The sequence below is a fragment of the Gavialis gangeticus genome, unplaced genomic scaffold (genome assembly GCF_001723915.1).
Source record: "Gavialis gangeticus isolate Ggan-Ray unplaced genomic scaffold, GavGan_comp1, whole genome shotgun sequence".
NCBI classification, from domain to species: Eukaryota; Metazoa; Chordata; order Crocodylia; family Gavialidae; genus Gavialis; species Gavialis gangeticus.
Genome location: NW_017729015.1, coordinates 15,743,972 through 15,768,642, shown reverse-complemented (window position 1 = coordinate 15,768,642; position 24,671 = coordinate 15,743,972). Strand labels below are relative to the sequence as shown.

Here is a 24,671-nt window from a genome sequence, read left to right as displayed (position 1 = left end):
AAGCAGAAGCTCACTGTAAGTGAAGCTGCAGGCTGCATTGCAATGATAGAATTCAACGTGAATGTAATTTCAGCACAACAGGTTGTTCTTAGCAGATTCTGCTGCATAGAAATGTACACTAGAAACCTGGGTATAAAATAAATTACGACGCTAGGCCAAAAAATGAGTATGTAAATGAGCGGCTAACTTGGTGAGGCTTACCTCCGTAATCTGCAATGGTGGGGCGCAGTCAACACAACAATGAAATGGGACCATGTGGGGAAGACAGGAACAGGCAGCAAAACACAGAGATAACACATTCCACAATGTGAGTGAGAGATGAGACGTGAAGTGTATTGTGGGGGGAGGGGAAAAACTCGGAGTTAATACAAGTGCAAACCCAAAGAAGTGACTAAACAATACAGATATTAAAAAAAAGCCCCAGACACGACATAAAAATTGTGCTACAATCACTGTAGTTATTGAAACACAGCAGCAATCTCTAATCCCCGGGACATGCAAGAGAAGAGCTTTAGATCCTTGCTGAACTCCAGTTGGCACGATCCCTGCCCTTCCCTTCACACTGTTCTTTTTTCCACTTCACTGCTCCTCAGGAGATGCCCATTTACAAGGCATGATGATTTACTCTCCCATATAAAGGATCTTGTCGTTGTTCATTACACGCACAGAAGCTTCCTCCTTATTAGGAAACAGCCTCAGCTCTCTCAGCAATTCTTAGCATCTCTCTGGACCCTTCCAGTTTGGCCACATGCAAAAAAAAGCCTTTTTAATGAGGAACATTATTGAGGCTGTAAAAATTTACTACCCTATTTACCCCCTCAGGATCCAGCGCTTTCAGCACAGCATTTGCAAAATCTACCAATAGAAGCCTTCATCTCTACCTCAAGTACTGTGCAAAGCACCACTGATGCTCCGGCCTGCTGACAAGCACCTTCTCTGAGCACATCCGATGCTACGTCATGGTAATAGGGCAAAACTAAACTTCCCGGCCTGCTTTCCCAGGGCCGGGGAAGCAATAAACATCACAAAGGCAAGCTACAGGCAAGCTTTGTGCGTCAGGAGAAACGTACCTGAGTGGACTGGGACACAGCTTCATCTAATGCCAGAGCCCGCTGGCACACCTCCTCCTTGATTCTGGCGTACATGGCCTCTGCTGTTGTGTACTTCTCCTGCACCATCTCACCTTCCTCAGGGTTGAGCTCCTTGAGCTGCGGTCCAATTTTCAGCAGCTTGTCAATATGAGGCTTATGTTCGGCAATAGACTCCCTCAGTTGCTAAAGAATGGGAACACAAGTAAAGAGTGGTTTGAGTCTGAATCCACGTGACACGGTTACTTTGTACAATGTTCGTTCGAGTGAAAATCCATGCCACAGATACTCCAGGTAAATCCTGAACAAGTCCGTCTCAAGTGCACAGTGCCGGGGATTTCTAAGGTATCAACCACCACTGCAGCCAGATGTCATACTTGCAATTTGTTCTGTCTGGCTATCTGAGGACTCCCCCATTCCCGTCTTATTTCTGAACCACCAAGCAGTTCTTGGCTCCCACACCACTGAGGGGCTGACCCTAAGGAGACTTCCTTTCCTGGCGCATCTCTCTCAGACAGGACGCTTGCTCCTCCCCACGCACAGCCTTACTGTGGCCATCTTAAAGCCAGAAGGGCAAAATACAAAGACAATGAAATTTTGCTGAGTTTGCACTGAAAATGTCTGTGTCAATTAAAAACTGCTTACTGCAGGAGGAAACAAATACCTGAGACTGCCTAGATTCGCAAGTGCTGCTGTTGTATTAGGTAGCCAGAAAGCCCAAAAATAAAGAGCTCTTGGTCAGTTGCCTATCACCTGCTTATCTGCAGAACGCACGGACAGGCCACTCCTAGCTCCACTGGCCAGAGGCCTCCCTGTTACACACCTGGCTAAATCTTTTCTGCCAGATATAGAAGATGCAAGTGAAGAACCTCCCTCCTTACCCTCATATCCTCCTGCTGCTGCTTAAGCTGCTCGTGATCAATAGCTGGAGGGGGCAACTGGGCAATCAACACCTGCGTCTCTTCAATCCACGGATTCAGCTCTTCATACGTCTCCCAGAATTGGTTGACCAGGACCTGTGCCCGCTCTAAGCGGGCATAGCGCTCCGAGTTGAGCTGGCTAACAGCTTCATACTGCTTCACCAGAGACTCTGTTTTCTCCTAGATGGAATGGGAGAAGACTATAGAGTTGGTGCTGAACAGAGGAGCAAAGAAAATAAGCCAGCTAATGGGAGCAAACAGAAGTGGTAGAAGACACTTGTGGTGGAGTTGGGTGATATTGGATATCAGAAATCATTCGACAAGCAATTTCCTATAAACATCGCAACAAAATTAAAAAGCCAATAAATGGGATAAAAGATTTCAAGTGGGAGTGTTTGGAATGACTGCAGGTGGGCTGAATTTAAAAACCAAAAGGAAAAGAAACAAGGAAACAGATGCAAGAACTGTATGGTCCACTTCCCACGCCACGTCTTCAACGCATCACTTGCCAGGAGTAGATCTATTTGAAATGCAGGATCTAACCTTCTCCTTTGCACAATACCCATGTGCATCAGAGACACTGGTTTACCTGTAGAATGGCTTTCTGTTCCTCCCCGCATGTTCCAAAAATCTCATTTCGCTGGCTGAACAGCTCATCCATTGAATCTTTGTGCCGAATGATGTCTATGGAAAAAGCCTGTGGGAAGGAAATGTTCCAAAAAGAAAAATCAAAATAAACCATCAGCTTCATCTCCAACTGAACCCTTTGCTTTCCCCAGGTGGCTGTACTGGGGAGTGGACACCAGGTGCTCTGGCAAAGCAGGCAGATGCCTGACCCCTCACCTACTGGAGGCCACTTCTACCAAGCAGATGAGAGACAGATTGCAAATACTGGATCAGATGTCCTACAGCACGCTGAAAAACCAACTCTGTAACACAACCACATTTCCTTCTCAACTGTGCTTTGGAGTTGCATTCTCCTCGTTAACTTGCCCTCTCTTTCAAAAGCAGGGCAAAAAAATGGTTGAAGTGAGAGATTGTGTTGGACTCAGAGAAAGCAGGGTCCACCTCATGCTCATTTATGCAGTACATCAGGAACCCACTACAGCCTTCCAGAAAGCATCTTTCCTGAAACCCCAGAGGCAACGGCAGAGCCAGGAGAAACAGACCGACTTCTATGTACCTTACAGAAAAGGTGGAGACAAAGTATTGGATGGATCCCACTCCTAATCCTTCCACTAATTTGCTGTGAGACTTTAGGTAAGTCAAACCATTGGGGGTCTAAGGTTTTCCATCTGCAATCTGTTTCATGGGGGTATTACAGGGTGAATTCTATTTAATACCTCAAAATACTTGGAGACAAAACTGTAGGTGGAAGAAGGTGCAGTAGTGCAAATAAAATGTATACTCGAAGGGTCATATGATTATAACAAGATCCCCACAAGGAGCTGGAAGCTAAGCCTAGCTCAATTTACCTTCATATGTGCCGGCTCATTCCCTCATCATTTTAACAATGATTTTTTTTTTAATTCACAAAATCCAATAAGAATTTATGTTTCTATTATTATAAAGCCCCCAGAACCTTTCATTTGAAGCCATGCCCGAGGAAGCTGTTACTAACTTATTTAGCAAGTGTATTTTTTTCTCTATAAGCTTCTATAATCTCAATGTCCTCCATTGCAATGAGGTGGTCATCACTTCCTAAAGAGGCAACTTCCCATGTCTCTTTGCCCCAAATGGGGACGTCAGGAGGGAATCTAGAGCCACTAGTCTGCTCCACTGAAAGGAACGGAAATTGAAAAGCAAATGTAAACTACATGTTAAACCAAATACCGCATTTCCCTATTGACATTACATCTGCCATCTTTTGTGACCTTCACACCCAGATCTTTACATCCATGTTAGATGATTCCAAATGAAGCCTGTCTCCCAAAAGGAGATTTAAAACCACAGAGCTCTAACCACGATGTTCAGTACTAGACACTTAACAGGGAGTCAGTAAGATGGCTAAACACTCTGCAGTCCGGGGTCGGGGTGCAATATGGTGCTAAAAGTAAGTGTGTGTACAAGCAGTGGTCGGGCATTAAATGGAGCTATAACTGCTATTAATGCAACTCCATCTGGACTCTGCACATCACCATTTCATGAAAAGTAGCTCCCTGTGGGCTACAACAGAGAATCTGCAAAAAGGGGGGAACCTCAAACACACATTTATTCGCGTGAGTAGATGAAAGTTTTGCTAGCATTACCATAGATGGTCTATATGCCCTAAAGGGAATGCAAAGAGAGATAATTACCTCTGCACAGAGCTTTGTACAACCCTAATTTAAGGGGGATAAAGACAGAAGTTAATAAGCCAGTGAAGGAAATGTGCAGAATCTTATAGATTCGAAAGCGTCTAAGAACAGAGGTTTAAACAACTGGAAGCTTGTAGAAGTGGGATGCATGGCAGGCCTGCGGTTAAAGCAGTAGAGTCCTCCATGTGAGGAGTTGCTTGTGTCTAAACACAGGTAATTTTTAACCTATTAGAATGATTCTGTGGTACCCAAAAATTTAGGTATTTCTGCTGGATAGGTGATGCTTAGTTGTCTAAATCACCATTTTTTTGTCCGTTACTTGTAGAAGAGATGGGTGTTTTCTTATTCTCTTGGTGTTTCCAGACCCAGCTGCGTAAAACCACCACGTCTCTTCAAAGTAAGATCATGTTACAATCCACCCAAAAAAGTCTCCACCCTTCCACCCAAACGATTCACCTTCTAATACTCCAAATCACCCAGGCCAATGAGCTGGCCCATACTTTGTCGTGCTCTATGGAAGCAAACACATTCTTCCCCAGCTAAAGCTGAGCCAATAAACTATCCATGTTTCCTTTCCAACACTGGCTCTAGCCAGTGAATTCATTTCTGCTTTTCGTGACACACCAATCAGTTGTTCCACTGGACTCAGCACCTCTGCTTCAACGAGGCATTTTCCTCTCTTCACTGCCCTGGACAATTAGCAAGGTCTTGTCCACTCCATCACGTAGCAAGGCAAAGAAGTGCATGCAGCCTGCACGTACCTTTTGGACCTGCAGCTGTGCTGTGGTTTGGTCTTGCTCCAGACGAATTGGACCAAGGGCCATCAATTTCCGTTTGGTCTCAGTCACCCAGGCTAATTCTGCATCAGCAGCTTGCTCATACTAGCAGACAGGGAGAGGAGACGGAGCGCAACAAGTTAGCAGAGCACACAGCAAGGACGGCGTCGACACAGGCATGCCAGCGCACACCACGCTGTGACATACATCTGCTACAGCAGGGACAGTGGTCTTGCAGGGCGTATCGCCTCTCAGGGAAGCGTGGCACCACTCCACACACGGTACTCACGCACGGCTGTAACATAGCTGCCTCTAAGTGCCCATACGCTCAATTCTCCAGGGCAGCACAGCACACACTCAGCAAGAGCGTCCGCAGACACCGAGGTCCCAAATAAAAGCAGTGTGGCTTCATCAAGAACACTGGGGAGACACGCAGCAACATGCAAACATAACAGCAGGTCTGACCCCGCACAGAGGAAGGACACGGCTGGGCACCGAGCTGCAGACACCTCACACAGCCACATACAAGCAAGAGAGGCAGGGAAAAACAGGACCTTAATGCCAACACTTGCAGGCACATTTGACGGGGGAGGAAGTTACCCAATGGATTTAGGTTTGTTCAGCCTGTTTTTTTCATGCCACGCAGAAACAACCGCTGCTTTACTTTAAGCGGTCAATCATGGTTCGGCAATACTGAGGGAACAGCTCCATGGAGAGATGCCCCCTCATCTGACAAACGGCCGAAAGGGAGGCTGCTCCTTCTGACAACCATCTGCTTCTGGCTTTGTGCAGACCGCAACAGAGACCGGACTCTTTTACGCAGTGAAACCGAAGTGACAAACTACATTTTCCTCCCAGTACGGGAGATTTTAAGGAGGCAGCACCCCTCCCTGCATGAGATTAAAGAAAATAGCCCCAGGTTTTATATATGTGATTCATAATAGACAGGCCAACTGTGGAAATGGTTAAACATTCAAATACTCACTGAGATTTCAGTGCACTTTCTGAACTTTGCAAATATAATCCATAAGTATTGGACTAACCGCAAGCAGCCACTGAAGAGTGACTCTAGCTGGAACAGGGTACTGCTGCTTTAGCAGGTTTTGAAGGACAGAGCAGCACTGCACCGACCACATAGCACTGCAGAATATAATAAAGCAAGCCACCCTCGCCTTGAAAGCTCTCTCTCCCCACAGGGAGAGAAACCCCTCTTTTACATGGCTGTTTTTCTGGGTGCGTTCTGTTTGGGCTCAAAGCCCCTGGCATGGAGCACAGTCATTCACTGCACTGTCCAAGCCACAGAAAACAAGACTTAACAGGATTCATATTCCGGGTAAGCCCACATGATAGCAGAACTGAAGATTTAAATTTCTAGGCCTAGAAGTCACCTGCTTTGGACAGTCTACGTGACAGCTGCATCCGTAAGCCAGCAGCACTAGATTCATGCACAACTCGAAAAGGCACTAGGTTGGCTTATCAAAACAGCATGAAGCTGGACTGGTGAGAAACCAGCTCAACTCTGTCCACAGTTCCAGCCCGCAGATTCCCAAGAGTACTCATTTCTCAGCATGGGTTTACGTTATGATTTGGCTCCCCCGTCCTGCAGTGCTCATTCCTTAAGCTGTAGTCATACTGTTTGGGCTGAAGTGGTGGTGAGTCAGCCGCCTTTCTGGAGACCCCCTCTCCCCAGCTTGTTACCCAAGGAGGAAGCTGGCTTTAGAGCATTACCTGCTGAGACCTTTGTATAGCAGCATCTATTTCTTCCACTCGCTGCTTGATGGTGTCGCTGACCAGCTTGTACCGCTCGTTGGTGTCAGACACGAGTTTATCCAGCCCTTCACGGGCTCGCCAGGGCACCAGCTCCAGCAAGGCACGGCTCACTTCGTTCACGGTGTCGAGCACCAGCCTGCGCTCCATGACCTCCTTCTTGAGCTCCTGAAACCCACACATACAGAGCATACAGAGTACTGTGCAGTCTACTTTCACCTACTGCAAAGAAGGGGCCACTACATCTGCAACATTTCTGAGGCCAAGTGCCCTTCAATCTCTCTGATGCTGTAAGACTTGCAACGGATCTATTCACCAGAGTGTGAGCAATGCCGTTACGTGGTAAGTGGGTCCAGGGCTCCGCAGGAAGAAGGACAAGGGCAGCCGTACAGCAGTTACATTCAAATAGTTGTGTGACCAGCTGGATGCCTCCAAACCTTTAGACCAGACTCTCTTCCTCCTTTATAAATCACTAAGTGGCTACGCTCATGTGCCCTCACCCAGCCCTCAGGAACCAGCCAAGAATGAAGATGGAGAGGGCCTCGAGGATGGGAATCTCCTGGGCCACCCGGTCCAGCACTCTACTCTCGCTGGCAACCATGCTTTTTAAGCCCGTCAAGCTCCATCTGAAAACAAGTCGCATGAAGTTGCCCTACCTCTCCTGTTGGGAGGCTGTGCCAGAACCACTTACCTTTCAGCCTAAATGTATTCAGGACCATCTTGTTCCCATCTGCTCTTGTGCCAGCCTTCTCTTTTAACCAACAGTTATTTTCTTCTTCCTCTCCACCCCACCCCCTTCCATTCCCCCGGCACATCTGTAGGTAGCAGTCACATCTCCCCCACAGGCTTCACAGACTAAAGAAGCCAAGCTCTTTTACTTTTCTCACAGAAGATCAGCTCTCCTTTCCCATGATCATTGTGGCAGCATTCTTCATGCCTCTTCCCGTTTTAATCCATTTTGCTTGAATACGAGCGACCAAAGCTGCATGGAGCATTGCAGCTCCCCCCCAGCCTTGTGGAACAGCATTAATGATTCCCTATCTCTACCTGGAAACCCTTGACTGATCATATTTCCCTTTCTCAAAGCCAACGTGGCAACGCAGTGAATCAATCACTGGCTTCTACACCCAGGTCTTTCTCTTCCTTGACTGCTCATCTTGCTATTTCTACTTCAGGGCATGGCCTCGCACGTCAGACTATAAGACTTCATCCTATTCCTGTTACTCCAGTCCATGAGATCATTGAGCTCTTGCTGTCAATTTGTCTGTATTGACAATGTGCCATCAGCAAGTTTCACAAGTATACTCCTACTTTCTGAGACAAGGAAAATATTACATAAGATCGATCCCAAGAATGACCTTGAGGAACTGCACTAGCAGCGTCCCCCTAGCCTGACAGCTCCCCTTCTGGCACTACGCACTGTCACCTCCCTTCTAGCCAACTCCTTATGCACTGCATGGTTCTTGTACTACCTGTCATCTTCTCTACCTGAACGGATAATTTCCCATCAGGGAATACAGCGCCCCTTTTACTGAAGACCAGATAAAGTAGATCAACCCCTTACCTCTCTCTAGAAAATTAGTTATATTTGATAATATATCAGGTTAGCCTGGCACAATTTACCTTTTGTAAACCCATGCTGCCTTTTATCCTGTTTTCCTCTCCCCTCCACATCTTCAGTTATTCTTTCCTTTAACATTTATTCTAAGCAACGCATGCTATTGAGGTTGTACTAACAGGTCTAGAATTGCTGGGGTCATCCTTAAAGACAGGTAACATTTGCTATTCCCCCGTCACGCTGTGTCATTCCAAATTTGCTTAATTCATTAAAAATACTTGTTGCCAAAGCTACAGTTGCACCTGCCAATTTTTTTTTCAGATGTCTCGGGTGAAGATTATCCAGTCCCCCTGACTTGAGTACACCAAGTCCTTTCAGTTTTGCTTCCACCTTGAATGTGGCAATATCCATTTCCATAAACTCACTCTCATTCGCCACACTGCATTTACCCTCATGTTCATCACAATCATGGTTAGCAGCAGCAGCAGCAGCAACACCGCAGCAGCAGCCCTGCACCTTCTGAATTCTATGAAATAGCTTTCTTTGATGATCAGTCCTTTTTAACTAGACACTCTGCTTACACCTGTTTCAGGTGGGTATTTGTCCAGTCAAGTCAGCAGCTCTGCCCTAAAGTATTTCAAAAAAGTGTGGGAAATGTGTTCCACATAGTTATTGCAACTTGAATTGACTTGAAGAAGTCCCATGGCTCCTCTACATTCAATCCCCTAAAACTTCTTAATCCAGGTGACTGCAACAACTCACTTGCTGGCTTTGGCCAAGTCTACTGTTTGAGGATTGTGAGCCTCAGTTACAGACTGTCTTGTGTTAATCCTTTCATTTAATTTAAATCAACTTGTAATCACTTGGTCCAAGGGTAGTTCCCATAACTGGTGCTTCTATAATGTTGCCGCTGCTTAAACTCAAGTTTACAATGGCATCACCTCTCACTGACTTAGCAACTGTTTGGTGAAGTGGGTTATATTGTTATTAGGGGCATTTGTTCTGCAATGTGTACCTGGGAAGTGAAAGTCTCTCAAAATGACCACATTACTGGACACATATCTCTCTAATGACCTCTACCCACACCTACATGTAATCTCGGGGTCATTAACAAACACCCAGTGCTACCCCAGTAGAACCTCTTACCAGCACTGCCTAAAAGGAATTATGACGCAGACATTTTCTGTTATCCAGGCTTTCCCTTATTTCTCTGCAATCTATTCAGATCATTACCATCTAATGCTATCACAACCCCTTCTTTCCTCTTCACCCATTGTTTCCTGCATTGCGTATATCCTTCAATACCTGCACCATGGCCTGGCAGAGGGAGAGGACTCCATCCGTATGAGGCAGGATAGAAGGAAGTTCAGAGGGAATGGCAAATGGGTATTTCCAAACTGACATTCTTTGGGAATGTGTGAAGAGTCAAGGGCTGAGGAGTTGGGGAGAGGCAGTTAGGAAGGGCCTTGAAGATGAAGAATAGTCATTTGAATTTGATGGGGTGGGAATTGGAGGACACCTACACACGAGCATGGAGGCTGCTTTGATGCGCTGGAACTCCAGCACTTCAGAGCAGACTCAATTAATCGAGTTTGCTGGCCCATGGCAGTTGCACTCCAGCAGCCTCCTGTGTCTCATGTATCAGTCTCCCCAAGTTTAAAAATGGCAGTGGGGCCGCTTGAACTAAAGCTTGTCGAACGAGCTTTTGTTCAAGCACCCCTGCTGCCATTTTTAAGCGCAGGGACGCTGATGCACAAGACACGGCAGCACTTTAATTAGAGCAGCTCTTGAAGCCGCTATAATTAAAACACCGCCCCCTCCACCCCCAGAGCACGTGTACTAGTGCCTGGGGAGTCTGTAAGAAGGCTTCAAAGAAGGGAGCAACAGAGTAACGGGGAAGGAAGATGACCTTAAGAACTGCTTACTGCATGGTCTGGAAGGTTTTGATGGGAAGAAGGTGGTAGAAAGGAGACAGTGACAGGCAACATATTTTCTGCTTTTGTTTATGCATTAATTGGTCTTGACATGAGCTTTGAAATGTCTGCGATTCAGCAATCCATATGCAGAAAAATGACCGCTTCCCTCAGTTGTTTCCCAAAGCAAAGCACTGGGACTTTTCCCTTCGACAACCCCCCACAAGCATTGTACTCAATGAGCAAACTGTATCTCATTCTACATGATATCCTCTCCATCTCATTCGCAAGTTTTCTCAGGGCAATATGCAGCTTCCCCACCACCCTCAGTGCCTTTCCTTCCAAAGAACCACTCACCCCTATCTTTGGCTGCTGATTTTAAAAAGCTCTCACCTTTTGCCTCTGCTGGAACTGGGGGATCTGCTCTCCAGCAGGCGACTGTCCTCCACTGGACAACAGCTCCTCCTCCACCTCGCTCATCCAGCTTGTCAGCTCTTCGTGTGTAGACTGGAATTTGGTTGCCAGTTGCCGTGCCTGCTCCAACGTCCGAAGCGCCTTAGAGCTAGTGGCTGTGATATCTGAGTAACGAGTCTTGATGCCATCCAGCTTCTCCTGTATTAGCAGCACCTCTTCCCCTGTAAGATGGAGACGCACGGTCAGTTCTGCATATCTAAAGCTCTGGCCCTTCTTTTTAAGCAACTTGTTGTTCTTTTATTTTAAACAGGTACTTTTAGAGGCTACTTTTTTTTTTCCAGATCAGTGCAAGCAAGACACTGTTTTTACAGGCAAAAAGCTGCTGCTGCCGTTGATATTTTCCCGCCAGCCAGAAACATCTAGCTTCTTTCCACAATGGAAATGAAGCCAGGAGCAAAGTCTCGTTTCACTTGGACTTGCAATAAAGTCTAAAGCAAACATTGCTAAGTTCTTGACTAATGAAAAAAAGAGACATGACTCTCTCTTCCTGCATAAGAGGAAGGGAAACCAAAAAACTGTGCTGGTCTTTTTTTTTCTTTTTTTTTTGGTAATACAGATTTGTCTAAGGCAAAGGTCCTCACATTTGTTCACAGCATAGACTTCATCTCAACAGCTTGCCTTGCATCACCTCGCCTCCCCCCCATAAACAAATCACACCCACGTGGCAACGGCAGCAACTGCTTACATGGGAAAGTAATATTAAGGAAGTCCTTAGCATATTTTTAGCTGCTTTCCATGTGATTTAGCAGCTGGAAACTAGAAAACAAAAGTGTCTACCCTATATTACATGTCAGCTCCATGCAGACCGCCAGCAAATGCCTTGTAGAGGCCTTTGGAGACTTCTGCTCTACAGCCAGCACAGCATGCTGAAGACCTTGGCATTCAGGGTCCACCAAGCAGGAAGAATGCACAAGGTACAGCAGCCACCAAGCTAGATGTGAAACGACTCCTGCAGCTTCTCAAGAGTCCAAGAGGAAATTAGATTCAAGGATAAACAGCCTCCTCTGGACAAATTTTTGCAGCTGACAGCAGCCAGGTTTCTAAGCCAGAAGCTTGACCGAGGAAGTGGTGACTGTGAGACGTGCCCGGGGGGCGTGTCTCAGGAGGGTCAGAATCTAGTCCCTTCTTCTGATTACCTGTTGTTTGTTTCAGAAGCGCTTGCCCGTTTTTAATGGCTTGGTCCACATTCTTCTTTCTGTTCATAATCTCTTCGTTCAGAGCCTGAATGGAAAGAGCCAACAGCAGTTACCCACCTCGACGGAGAGGCCTTTCAGCACTGCACGCTGGAGAGAGGACACTGATCCCAGAGAAAGCGTGACCTTTCTCTTCAGCTTGCAGGGGTTAGATGGACTGGCCTGGGATTTGTTGCCTCACTTTACTCGAAGAGAAAAGGGCTGGAAATTTTCAAGGGAAATGGCGGCCAACCTTGTTCGGTGAGGGAGCGAACCATTCAGATTCTATGAACCACCAGGGAATAATTCTTTTGAGTGCCCTTTGGTTCTGATGTATGAACCGTCCCATAAGTTTAAGGCTGGAAGGGACCTCAAGGGTCACCAAGTGTTGTCCAACCTTAGGTTACTTTCTCTAAATCTTGAGAGGGAGACAAGGAGGGGGGAAAAACAGAAACCTGTCCTAGTGCTGGTTAAAATTAAAGTCAAGAAAAACTCAAAAAATGGATCAAAACAGTCAACACAGAGTAAAACAAAGCAATCAAGGTGAAAGAATGGAAAATGGCAATACCAGCTGGTCAGCATGCTGCTTCTGCAGGACCTCCTGTTTGTAATCCTTTACGAAGACCAAGCTGAGCTTGTCCTCTACCTCGGCAAGCCAGTTGAGCACTTCCACCTCATCCTCCCCAAAGAGCCTAGCGTTACACAGGGCCTGATTGAGCAAGGCTGCCTTCCGGCAGCACCGATCCTCAATCTCACTGTACCGGGCCCAAAGCGTGTCTAGCTTCTCCGCCAGCATGCTGCGTTCAGCTAGGCAACTCAGGGACGAGAGGGACTGCCCAACGCTGACTGCCTGCTTCACCTCAGGGGCACGACTCTCTATTTCTTCCTCTAGCGCCTGAAAATCCAGGATGACAAAGGCAAACAAACAAAGAAAAATGGACAACAGAAACAAAAGGGTTGAAACATGGAAATAAAAACTGAAAAAATGAAAACACAACAAATGTAATTAATGAACAAAATAAAGATAAACTCCTTCTGGGGACAGGCATGACATGTATCAAATACCAGCTTTAAAACAATACACAACATTTGTCCACGGAGAGCCAGTGGTGAAAGATGTAACCCTCACATATGTTATATTACGGCCAGAAGCAAACAGTGGGCCTCCTATGTCATGATTCCCCGCTTGATTTCTGAAATCGCGTGGCAATTTTTCCCACTGCTCTGAAGACTGCTTTGTGCACACCCTTGGGTCATCTCATTCACATAGGTCTAACGACGGCGGATATGGCCACCCAAGCACATCTTGGCAAATGACTGCACGCAGCAGTACTGTGCACATGGCATGGGAGCCATTTCCTACCTTGTGCCGAGTGATCTGCTGCTGGATTTTGGCCGTCTGAGTTCCAGTGGGCTCAGAGTTGGCCAGTTTCTTCTCGGTCACAGACAGCCAGTCTGAAATTGGCTCCGTGGTTTCATGGAATTGCTTAGCCAGAACCAAGATATCTTCCAGTTGTTTTTGCCTACGTCAAGACAATAACAAAACAGCTGAGGACGGAGCAACTTAATGTCACTGTAAATAGTGTGCTGCGCTAGGAAACTTTTAATGCACTGCAATGGAAACGGGTCAGAGTGCAAATACCCTGAAACAAAGCACTGGAAAGAGGAACAGAAGTACCTCTGTTCAGTACCAGGTGTAACACCTTGTCAGGCAAACTGGAAATGCAAACACACACCACATTCCACACAAACTGCAGACGAAGCCTCCTTCCCCAGATGTTGCTTTAGGGTCCAGTCCAACTTCCATTGAAGTCAAGAAAAAGACTGCCATTATACTGCTGTTCTATCATTAATGGCATCATCACCCAGAGACCCCCAAAGTGACTGCTAACATCCAAATGTCAAGCTTTTAAAGGCAGTTTGGTGAAAGACGTCAGACTGACAGCTCTGAAGCCTGCAGCCCACTTATCCCCACCAGAATTGCAAATATCAGTAAGTGGATTTGGCCCTTATGGACGGCCCTGCACCTCATTATATTACATTATGCAGCCATGTGCATCTTGTAAATGAGATTCAGGCAGCAGAAAGGTGTAAATATACACTGTGGTTGAAGCAGAAAGTCAAACTCCAAGGAATAAAAATAACACACACCCTGTGAAGGGAATTAATCTCGTCTAAGCATTTCCACAGCATTATAAACTATGCCATCTGCTTCACCCTCCCAAAACACATTTGGTATCTCATGTTTTTCTGATCACTGCTTCCAGGATATTTCAGTAAAGGAATCTCACTGGACTTTCTAAATGTTGCGTTCCCCATGATTACAAAATGGCCCACAAGACTGACCAGTGGATTAACACAGCTGCAAATCTGAAGAGCTATGTTAGCAGAAAATATTTTGAACATCAGCTGGTTCATTAATGCGTACTAAAAACAGTTAAAAAACATAAGCACCACAGCTTCCACCACTCAAAGCAGCTTACAATGATTCATTATAATGGACTACAGTGTAAATAATAAATGATAAACTGTATCCTTTTATTCATAAATTGGCCTCTACCATGTGCAAAAAGTTGAGCTCTGTAAACTAATCTGAACACAGATCCTTGTAGGCTGCGAAAGAAGTTGTATTACACTACCTAATACAAAGATGAAGCAGATCATCGAGACTGACTCTGGCTTACGCTGCCTATATTAACAATGGCTCACAATGAATAAAGAGATTCCAGCGGCATCAGAGGCGTCTCAGAAATAGTGCCCCACATCTGTCCTGAACCTTAAAAATCCCGTGCATAGGGACTGGATTGCAGCAGAAAGCTGTTAGGTTAATTCAGGGAAAAAATATACATGGGGGCAAAGCACATCATGTGCTTTCCTGCTGGGATCATCTAAGCAGGCACAAAGGAATGTCGCCCCTTGCAAAGCTCAGGGGAAATGAAACCAGCCCTTCCCACTCTCCTGACTTACCTGGCTGCTGCCTTGCTGAGCAATCCTGCCCATCGATTTGCAAGACTCTCCAGCTGGCAAACAATCTTCTCCCTGTCTGCAGGCTCGGCTGACTGTGCTATCCTCCCACCCTCTGCCTGAATCATCTCCACAGTGGCCTTGCGATCATCGAGCAGCCGCTGGAGCAGCTTTTACATAAACGGTAAAACAAAGAAGAGGAAAAAGTCACCAAGTTACTAAATTGAGTCAGAAGAGCCGCTGTTGCCTCTGGAGACATCAAACCTTTAACTGTGTCTGAAAACCATTAATAAGCACTGGGATGAAACCAAACCAAGCTCAGCGAGTCAACAGTGAGGTTTTCTTCTTTCCAAAGACAAGGACCAAAAAAATGCTCTGAAATGCTTTTGTTTAAACAGAGAAACTTGAGATCCTGCCTGGATTCACCCCAACTGTGCAGGTTAAATGATAATGTTCTCTCCAACCTCCCATTCTAAAAAACTCATGTGCAAAACAGTGTTGCTGATCACAGGGTTGCTATAAATATTTTCAAACTTTTTATTTTATTTTACCACTGTTGACACATGCAAACTTTTCACTGAAGTATTAACAACACTGATTCATAACCTGTGCTTGTTACTTTTAAAGGACCTATTTGTGTTTGGCTAGTCTTCTTATCTGTATATATTTATTTTGTTCACACTCCAACACAGGCAACTATACACAGAAAAACCTCCTTGAACCTGATATAACACAGTAGCTGTCGGCATGCAGAAAAACAAGTTTGCTATAAGTGAAGGAAAAGAAAAACCAAACCAAGAAGGAAGCTAGCGTGTTAATAAAATGTCGCCGGAATGCCAGAGCCAGCTCCATGTCCCGTATTAATAAATATATATTATATATTAATATAAAACATATTGTATAATACAACATACATTCATTATGTATGGTATATATAACAGTTTCAATTGGACTATTAAGATAGCAGAAATGGATAACAAGACCAGGAACGATGCAGTATAATACTTGAATGCAGGTAAGCTGCAGCTGCAGATTGGTGGCTGTACACTAGTAATGTGATGTCACAGCTATTTTTTCTCATCTGAAATGAATCCAAGTGATTCCTGGCTGCGTTCTGTCCCTAGCAGCACTCTGCGCTCCCACTCTACATCTTGCCTCCAGGTCCTGTGCACCCAGATCCTCTATGGAGTTTGCCAAGTCTGCCTTGCTTACCTTTTGCTCCTGGATCTGGGCTTTCACCACTTTGTACTCTGCAGATGGAGGTTTCTGATTGGAGATGAGGTCCTCGGTGTCTGCCAGCCAGCTCAGCAATGGCTCCAAGGCATCTTGGAATTTCCCACAATGCAGCAGGGCCTCTTGCAGCTGTGCAATTCTCTGTGCCACCTACACCGTACAAACACGCACATCATTAGAAGCGCAGTGCTCTCAGCTTCCACCGGGAAACAGAAGACACCAATTCCCCATTGCTAGGTTACTCTTCTATGTTTCAACGGCTCTTTAGACCTCTTTTGGTCCTGCTCAAACTACTCATCCACGCTGCAGCAAACCTAGGATAACATCACACCACACCCTCTGTCAAAGCAAGGCGAGAATGCCTACCTTTTTGTTGAGAGTGTTCCAGCGGGTGTTGATCTCCTCCATGTCATGTTCCAACCCTTGCACATCACAGTTTTTCCCTGCACTCTGGATGAGGCCCTGACCAACTCCATTCACTTGCTGCAATTTTAGCTGAAGGGGGTCCACTTGCTCCTTCTGAAACAGCTGGACAAGAAAGGGGAAGCAGGCATATTTATAAGCAGACTTGATCATCCTTTATGTCCTTACTCAGCACAGCTCCACACTTTAAAAGACGCATTTTAGGCTTCCAGCCATCTCTCCAGAGCCAGCCTTCCCCATGTTTCCTATGCTGCAATTATGTGATTCAAGGATGTTAGCTTCTTAGATAACATTCAAGGAGTACTCCAACTGTCTGTGGGTGTCACTGGCCACCAAATGTTTTCCATCTCAATCTGTTCGATCCCATTTTCAAAGCATGGGGTCCAGAGACAGAAAAGTCACAACTACCAAAAGTTTAAAGGTAGCCCATTGTGATTAACACCCAAGACCCGGTCAAATGTTTAACAGCAGGAATCAAAGCGACTCCAAGTGATGCGGCTGAACTGGGACATGCTAGGCATGAGGTTTTGTTAATGATTGAAATTTAAGCCGCTGGGAAACTAACTGCATTTCTAAAGACAAAGGCAGCAAGACAAAGGCAATGGACGATTAATGGGTTAGTCATTTATCTGAGATCTTACCACATATTTGGCACAAGGCTAATCTGGAAGCCTTATGGGGGAAGCATTTAAAACAACAAGAATTTGGGGGAATGAAGCAACCTTGCTATTGTGAGCAGAGAGAGCTGGGAAAATCCTGTTTTCCTGAGGGAGACAAGTGCCCTTATCAAACCTTCAAATCTGCTGTAATTACTTGATGACAAGCCAGACTGTAGCCACCTGCATTCATTTCCTTTCCACCACAACAGCAATCCTTTGGCCTCAGCCAGATAGGCCAGCAAACCAAGGCCACATCAGGCAGAGGCACGTGAAAAGCAAACTCTGAGCAAAAAAGCAGGAGGAGAACCAGCTCTGTTGCCACATGACAAAGAACGCGCTCCAAAAATGGGAAATAGATGCAGATTTTGTTTATACTGGGACCTCGGGCTGCCAGCAAACACAGCTCACAGGTCAAACTCTGATGAAGCAATATTGGAAAGGATTATTTGCTCTCCTCCATCAGCGTCTGAAAGGCTGAAGGCGAAGAATGGAGACAGCCGCCTTCGTTCTTATTCAACTATCTTCTTTAAAAAAAAGACAGTATCTGAGCATGTGGAAGTTGACAACGTTTAAACAGTTCATTTCAAATACACAATGCAAAACTTTAAAAAAAAAAAAAGAAAAAAAAGAAAGAACCCTTTCCAGAAGCAAAGCACGGATTAAGGTTTGAGAAGGTTTCTGGGCACCAGACAGCTGCTTTATCTCCTAAGGGATAAAAGTCAGTCAAACTCTGCCTGGAAAAGACAGCTTCTCTGCTTCATTTTCAAAAAAAAAAGAGAGATATATTCTTCTGTGCTGAAGTTCAGCAACTTAGCTGCAGAATGGGCCTGTGCCAGGATGTTAAACTAAAGAGCGCACTGGGAGCCCGTCCAGGGCTGTGTGCTGGTGCAGAATTATTCTCCCGTTATAAGAAGTGATGGTGACATGAAATCGCTGATTCCCCAAACACGTCTCCTGTTACTGCTTGTATATGGAGCTGCCTGCTCAAAGGCAGCCGAACACATGAAAGGCCCAGACGGGTAAGAGAGAGGTAGTTAGCCCCGTTAGTCTGAAATCACTCAGAAGGTAGGGCAGATCTGCACCGTTACAGACTAACTAAATAAGATATAGAGAGAGAGCACAAGCCTTTGTGAACCCAAGTTCACTTCATCAGGTGCTGATAAGTCAGGCATGCAAAAACTGATTGGAGTGCACAGTGCCTCTTTCTTCTGATGTGCTGGCCTAAGCCTTAAATATTAAACTTGTCATTTTCTAACCAAAGCAGACTTTAAAACTGTGTTGTTTTGGGGGGGTTTTTTGCAGGAGCCCAATGCAAAGTCCCTGATATCTACCAATATCAAAGGAAAGCCCAGAAAGCAAAGCCTGTTTCACAAGGATCATTTTAAAAAGCAACTCCAGTGTTAAGTGCAAATACTTTTCATGCCTTTGTTCTTCTGTGTGTACAAAAGAGTCCAATGTTTTAGTTCACTTCCCCTCACTGTGACTCAACTCGGAAACAAACATTTCATGTGCAATCTAGATTTTGCACAGAACTATGCGAAGAGCCGGGTTCTTGGAGCTGTATCTGGCGAATACGCCTGTAAAGGGGCTGCATCTGTTTAGATACATGTCCCTCTCCTTTTGAGAAATACTTTCCAGAGACTCTCTTTGCATTCTACTTTGTTCATCTCATGGATGACTGCATCCTGTGATCTCACTCTGCTCCTTAACCCCTTTATCTCTGAACACAAATGCACCCAGCCCTCCTTCAGCAATTCTCCGCTGGTGCTCTGATGGAACCAACAATTCAAAGGCGACGTCCTTCATAAGGATGAGATGCAAACCTGGAAGAGCATTTTGCTTGAACATTACCTTTACGTTAATAAAGGTATTATTTATTATTACACAGCATTCCCCTGATGTAAGCGCTACGCTCATCAACTGCACAATCGGTAGTGAAACCATCGCTGGATCAAAGGGGTTAACAACTGGAAAGGTTTCTTATAAAATATAGTCCCACTGGAGAGGCAACAATGAAACCAAGGCAGTAAATCCAGACAACAGCCTCATGATGTCAATACCTTCATGTCGCTTTTCCTTTCCTAATTTACTGGCCGGGGTGGCAGAGCCTGGCACTCCAATCAAAGGAAACTCCTTGTAAACTGACCTCTCCGCTCTGCCGTGCTACGTCCCCACCTCTATTTCAAAGCCTTTCCGAATCTGTGGTGCTCGTGAATTTTTTTAATGGGTGGCAGAGCACAAAGGATGAGAAACTGCTACTGAATCGGGCTGATGTGCTGAGTAACTTGTGATGACTGCTAACTGATCATTTCACTAACCTCGGTGGCTGTAAACGGGCCTTTAGTTATTGGCATACCACAAACTGGAAAAAGGTATGCTCCTAGCCCCCTTGCAACCAATTTTCACATTAAGTGGGTTTTACAGGGCCAAAAGGAACTGGACTCCTTTCTTTTCCTGGTGTTTCAGGATGTTGCTGCGCAAACAAACAAACAAAGCTTCCCCTAGGCATTAACACGATGCAAGTGGTGTTTTCACCCAATTTGCTTCATGCCATTTCCTCTAGTAACAAATTTTCTACTTGAAATGCTGCAACTACCCAGCTCGACCAGCGAGAAGAAAATCTTCCTGAAGCAATCCATAATTTATTTCTGAGGGAGCAGTGTGTATTTCAATAAACCAGTCGCTTGAAAAGTTTTACATAATCAAGCAAATCTCTTTTACCTCCCATACTTACGACAACCTTTGCATCTCCCTAAACCATACACTGGCCCTCCAGATCTCGAGGAGGGAAGGAAGGGACGCTACCTCAACCTTTAGGTTGCAGAGCGTGGACAGAAGAGATGGCGGTTACTGTGTGCATCCCACAGACTACCGATAAATCATCGGCTGGGGGAGATTGCACCCTCCCCTCCTCCCCCTCCCCCGGCCAAATAAAGTGATTGTGTCTGGCACACCCTGTGTTAGTGACTGAGTAACAAATACCTCGTTATCTGGAACTAATCCATCTGTTAAAGCAGGGGGCCCATCAGCAACAAGAAGCATGACAGCAGGCCCCTTTGTGTCGGGCACCGTGGCAGTCGACTGCTTCACCGCAGGTGCTGCAGTAGCAAGTTCTTTTCCTTGGAGATCTGGAGCTGGGGTGTCCTCCAAGGTGGCAAGAGCGAGCATTTTGGCACTGTGCACAGAGGCACATGCTGCTACAGGTGTGGGGACAGCAGCAGATGGCTCCTCCAGGACAGGAAGTATAGCAGCAAGCTCCTCTTCCCTGCTGAATGGCAGGGCTGTGGTCAGCTCCTCCATCCCAGCTGCTTTGAAAGCATGCTCCTCTGAGCCAGGGTCTGCCATGATGCCAAACTCCTCCGTGCTGGATGCGGTGATGTTAGAAAACTCCAGCTCCTCTGAGCTGGGGTCAGCCGTGATGCCAAACTCCTCCGTGCTGGATGCTGTGATGTTAGAAAACTCCAGCTCCTCTGAGCCGGGGTCAGCCATGATGCCAAACTCCTCCGTGCTAGATGCAATGATGCTAGAAAACTCCAGCTCTTCCGAGCCGGGGTCTGCCATGATGCCAAACTCCTCCATGCTGGATGCGATGATGCTAGAAAACTCCTGCTCCTCTGAGCCGGGGTCTGCTGTGATGCCAAACTCCTCCATGCTGGATGCAATGATGCTAGAAAACTCCAGCTCCTCCGAGCCGGGGTCAGCTGTGATGCCAAACTCCTCCATGCTGGATGCGGTGATGCTAGAGAGCTCCTCTGCTGCTGGAACGTCAGGGGGAAGATCTGCTACACCAGACGCCATGACAAGGGCGGCAAACTCCTCTGGACCTGGCAGCACCACACTAGAAAGCTTTACTGCTGGAACTTCAGACTCAAGGGCAGGCTCTTCTACAGCTGGCCATACACATGGAAACTCCTCCGTGCTGTCTAGCCCGGCAGTGCCCAGCTGCTCCAGGCTACTGGTCATGGCTGAAAGCTCCTCATTGAAATCAACCATGGAGGCAGGTTCTCCTGCACGAGACTGAGCAGCAGAAATGTGCTCCACAGAAACTGGAGACAGAGTATTCCCAGCGACACCACTTACTAACCGATCTGCCTGGCTATCTTCAAACAACGCGGCCAGGTCTCCCGGCTCCAAGATGTCCACCACTAGCATGGGGGCATCCAGCATTACCTGCACACCTGTTTGCGATGCTTCCTCCCAACCCACACAGGCACGTGCGGAGACCTCGTCGAAGTGATCGGGCCCTTCCACCAGCAGCCGCTGATACCGAGGCTCCGTCTCAGACCTCAGGTCCTCGACAGATCGTGTGGATTCAGTTTGTGCCTCGGATCCCTGCTCTGAGAGCAAATCGTTTTGGAAAGGTGCCCGGGAACAGTGACTATCAAACCTTTCGGTGTCGTGAATTTGGCCCTCAAATCTACTGCTGTCCTGCTCCAAGTCTGAGACTTCATCCTCAGAAACCAGTTCTGAGACGCCCCAGTTGGAGAAGTCGGTCCTTTCGGACACAAGCGGATCGTGTTCGACTTCCGCTTTGACAACCGCCTTGTCTTGGGGCAAGGAAGCACCCCGTCGGGAGAGCGGTCCCTCGGCCCTCACAACAGGAGCCAACGGCCAAGCGTGGAGCGAACAGACTGGGGACGCACGTCCCGGATGTTCCTCGCAGGTCAGCTCCATTTCGCTGTCGGCGACACACGGGACTCCACCATCTTCATCCCCTACCGCGGGAACTCTGTGGTGAAGAGCTGTTCCTTCAAAGCCAGGGACGCGGACTGCGTTTGCCTCGGGAGCTGCTGTCATTGCATAGTCCAAACCCCCCCCGGACTCGTGATCTGTCAGGGGGTCGGTTTCATACTCATCAGCACCCTCCAGGGACAGCAGCTGCGGTGACATGGTCTCTGCTGCAATGCTGGGACTCCAAGTCACCACTTCCTCCGAGTCGGCCTGGGTAACGGCGGCTGTGTTGCATTCAGAGGAAGGCTCGGTCGCGGGCTCTCCTGTACTCCCCACCTGGAAACTGTATGTGGCATCAAAGTCCTCGAGATCAGACACCACTGCAGAGTCTGACGCGCTGACTTCCAGAGTGGCCGCGGGCCGGCGCACTTCCGGGCCGGTCTCTGCGAGCGGTTCGGAGTCGGTCGGCAGCGAGTCCAACCCCGCCGAGCCTCCTGTAGAGACCTGAGCCTCCGGATCAACTGAGGCAGCTCCATCACCCTCCTCGTCATTCAAGCACTGCTTTTCTAGCTCGAGAAACATCTGCACCGAATCTGTGTCAGAGAACTGCTCCGGGACAAGGGAGCTGGCGCAGCATTTGGGATCTGGAGCAAAGTCCTCGGCTTCACACTGAACTGCCACATCCTCGGTTTCACGCACGGGCGCTGGGAGAGCGCACGTTAAATCCCTGCGCGTTTCCTGGGGAACAGAAGCTAAGCAGCTATCATGGGGTGGTGAATCACCACAGCATACTTGGCGTGGAGCTGGGTGGTTAGAGGTCCCCAGGACACTGGCAGAGCTGCTGTCTGCTGCCTCTCTTGTCACGGCTGCAACAGTTAATTGTTCCCTTTCTTCCGAAATATCTGCTAAGCAACAGTTCCTTTTCTCATCTGGCAACAGAACAGTCTTTCCTCTCTCTGACAGCATCTCCTCCTCCCACTCCTCAGCCTCCATCATTATCCATCTCTCATCCTCCTCAAATTTCAGCTCAGACTCAGTTTTTTCTCTAAGATTGGGGGTGATGAGGATATTCATGCCCAAGTCCAGAAGCTCTTCGCTTAGGCAGGGAGAGAGGTTTACAGTTTCCACGGCGCAGTCTGCTTCGCTGGCTTCCAGCGTCTCCTGGTGCCCGGCACTAAGGCTCCCCTTGATGATGTTCTTCCTTGTCCTGGGCCACGTTGCGCTCGAGAGCCTGTGGCTCCACGAGACGCGTGCAGTGGGCATGCTGGTCTCTTCTGGGTTCAGAAGAGGCTGGCTTTCATCCTGGGAACATTCATAGCCGTCGTCACTCAACTGTTTCGCTTCCTGAGCGTCTGCGCCACCAGCTTTGGAGACGTGCTCCAGAGTGAGCGACTCCGACACGGGCTCCCCGTGCTCCAAATGTCCAGAGCTCTCTGCCGACACAGCGCTCGACTCCCTTTTGTCTTGTAACGAAGGATTAGAAGCACCAGCTTCTGAGACTTCGCTCAAGGAGGCCTCGATCCTTTCTGCAAATTCAGGGAAATTTGGCGGCATAAACGATTTCCACGATCTCCTGTTCACGTTCTCCTTTTTCTCTGGGTTTGGCCGTCTTCTGGGTGGAGCTGGCGCAGATTTGGAGACATCGCTGCTAAGTTTCAGTGCGTCAAAAATGACTCTTTCGTCTAACTTTTTGCTTTCCGGCGCCCTCGATTCAAAGACATTCGATGCGCCTAAAGTCCCATTGCTGGATATAGTACTGCTGTCCACCTTATCTAGAGTGCTTTTTGAGGGCTGATTCAGCTTAGACCCCTGATCAATTTGTTCGTTTATTCTCATCGTGTCGTATATAGACCTCTGGGGGACATAGCAATCCTCTATATACCCATCCTCTTCCTCTCCCTTCCCCAGGCAAGCGGGATTCTGCCGTAAACAGTCTGGCCTGCTTAGTGGCTTGCCCATGCTTTTGCAATTGAGAGGGAAGAAAACAAACCTCGTTAACTTTTCATCCACCGCCAGAAGAAATGCATCCTGCATCAATTCAGAGCCCTTCCGATTCCAGGCTGTAATCCCAAACGCGGCTTGGCCCCCCAGATTTGTACTCCGCACCACTCAAACAGCAATCCCCTGAGCAGCAAGTTTCCATGGCAACAAGGATCCCCCCCCCAAATCGCGTCCCATCGCCTGTTCGCAGATGCCAGTGGTCCGGAGCCGGTAGAAAGCACGTGTCCTTTGGGGGGGAGGGGGTGGAAAAAAACCCGCAAGTCCAAGAACTCCTTCCCAGGGTTGCTTTTGGAAGGTAACGTTCCTTTCTCCTTGCAACTCTGTCAGCAAAAATCATCCGAGTATGACAGCTCCTACTCAATAACTGCTCCCCATCATGGTTCGTGACAGGAGCTGCGGATGAGCTGAAGCCGTTAGTTTATCCCGAACGTGCCCTTCTCTAATAACAAAGGCACCGTGTCTCCGGGCTGCTCCTCCAAATTCTTCTCATTTCCTTCGCGGCCCTGGCCAGGCGCAGTCCAGCTGGTCCGAATTAGCCTCCCCCCTGGCCGCTGGCGTTCGGCGCGGAGCGGAGCGCGGCGGCGGATATTCCTGCAAGTTCAAACACAGGAAGTTCGTGGTGCGGGGCAAACTCCGGGGCTTCCCGTCTCAAAGCCATGATGGCATGGTCGCCGGGGCGCTCTCCGGAAAGGCGCGGGCGCTCGGCTGGGCACAGGAATCCTCTCCCCGAGACGCATCCAAAAATGGAAGCGGGC

The 24,671-nt window shown here is 47.5% G+C and overlaps 1 protein-coding gene across 18 annotated transcripts in view; it reads right to left on the bottom strand.

The window, feature by feature from the left end:
* The window catches only part of MACF1 (microtubule-actin crosslinking factor 1), a 225,550-nt gene that overhangs the window by 46,840 nt on the left and 154,039 nt on the right, over positions 1-24,671 (bottom strand). For 10 of the 18 annotated variants that reach the window (XM_019512344.1, XM_019512340.1, XM_019512348.1 and 7 more), the window contains 13 exons: positions 16,529-16,690; positions 16,142-16,312; positions 14,933-15,099; positions 13,329-13,488; positions 12,534-12,860; positions 11,930-12,014; positions 10,713-10,954; positions 6,810-7,016; positions 5,067-5,186; positions 2,598-2,705; positions 1,970-2,188; positions 1,071-1,274; positions 202-210 (listed from right to left, as the gene is read on the bottom strand). In XM_019512344.1, the coding sequence (XP_019367889.1) occupies positions 202-210; positions 1,071-1,274; positions 1,970-2,188; positions 2,598-2,705; positions 5,067-5,186; positions 6,810-7,016; positions 10,713-10,954; positions 11,930-12,014; positions 12,534-12,860; positions 13,329-13,488; positions 14,933-15,099; positions 16,142-16,312; positions 16,529-16,690 (2,181 nt within the window). The remainder of the gene's footprint in view (positions 1-201; positions 211-1,070; positions 1,275-1,969; positions 2,189-2,597; positions 2,706-5,066; positions 5,187-6,809; positions 7,017-10,712; positions 10,955-11,929; positions 12,015-12,533; positions 12,861-13,328; positions 13,489-14,932; positions 15,100-16,141; positions 16,313-16,528; positions 16,691-24,671) is intronic. The other 8 variants (XM_019512350.1, XM_019512356.1, XM_019512355.1 and 5 more) reach the window with 3 other exon arrangements.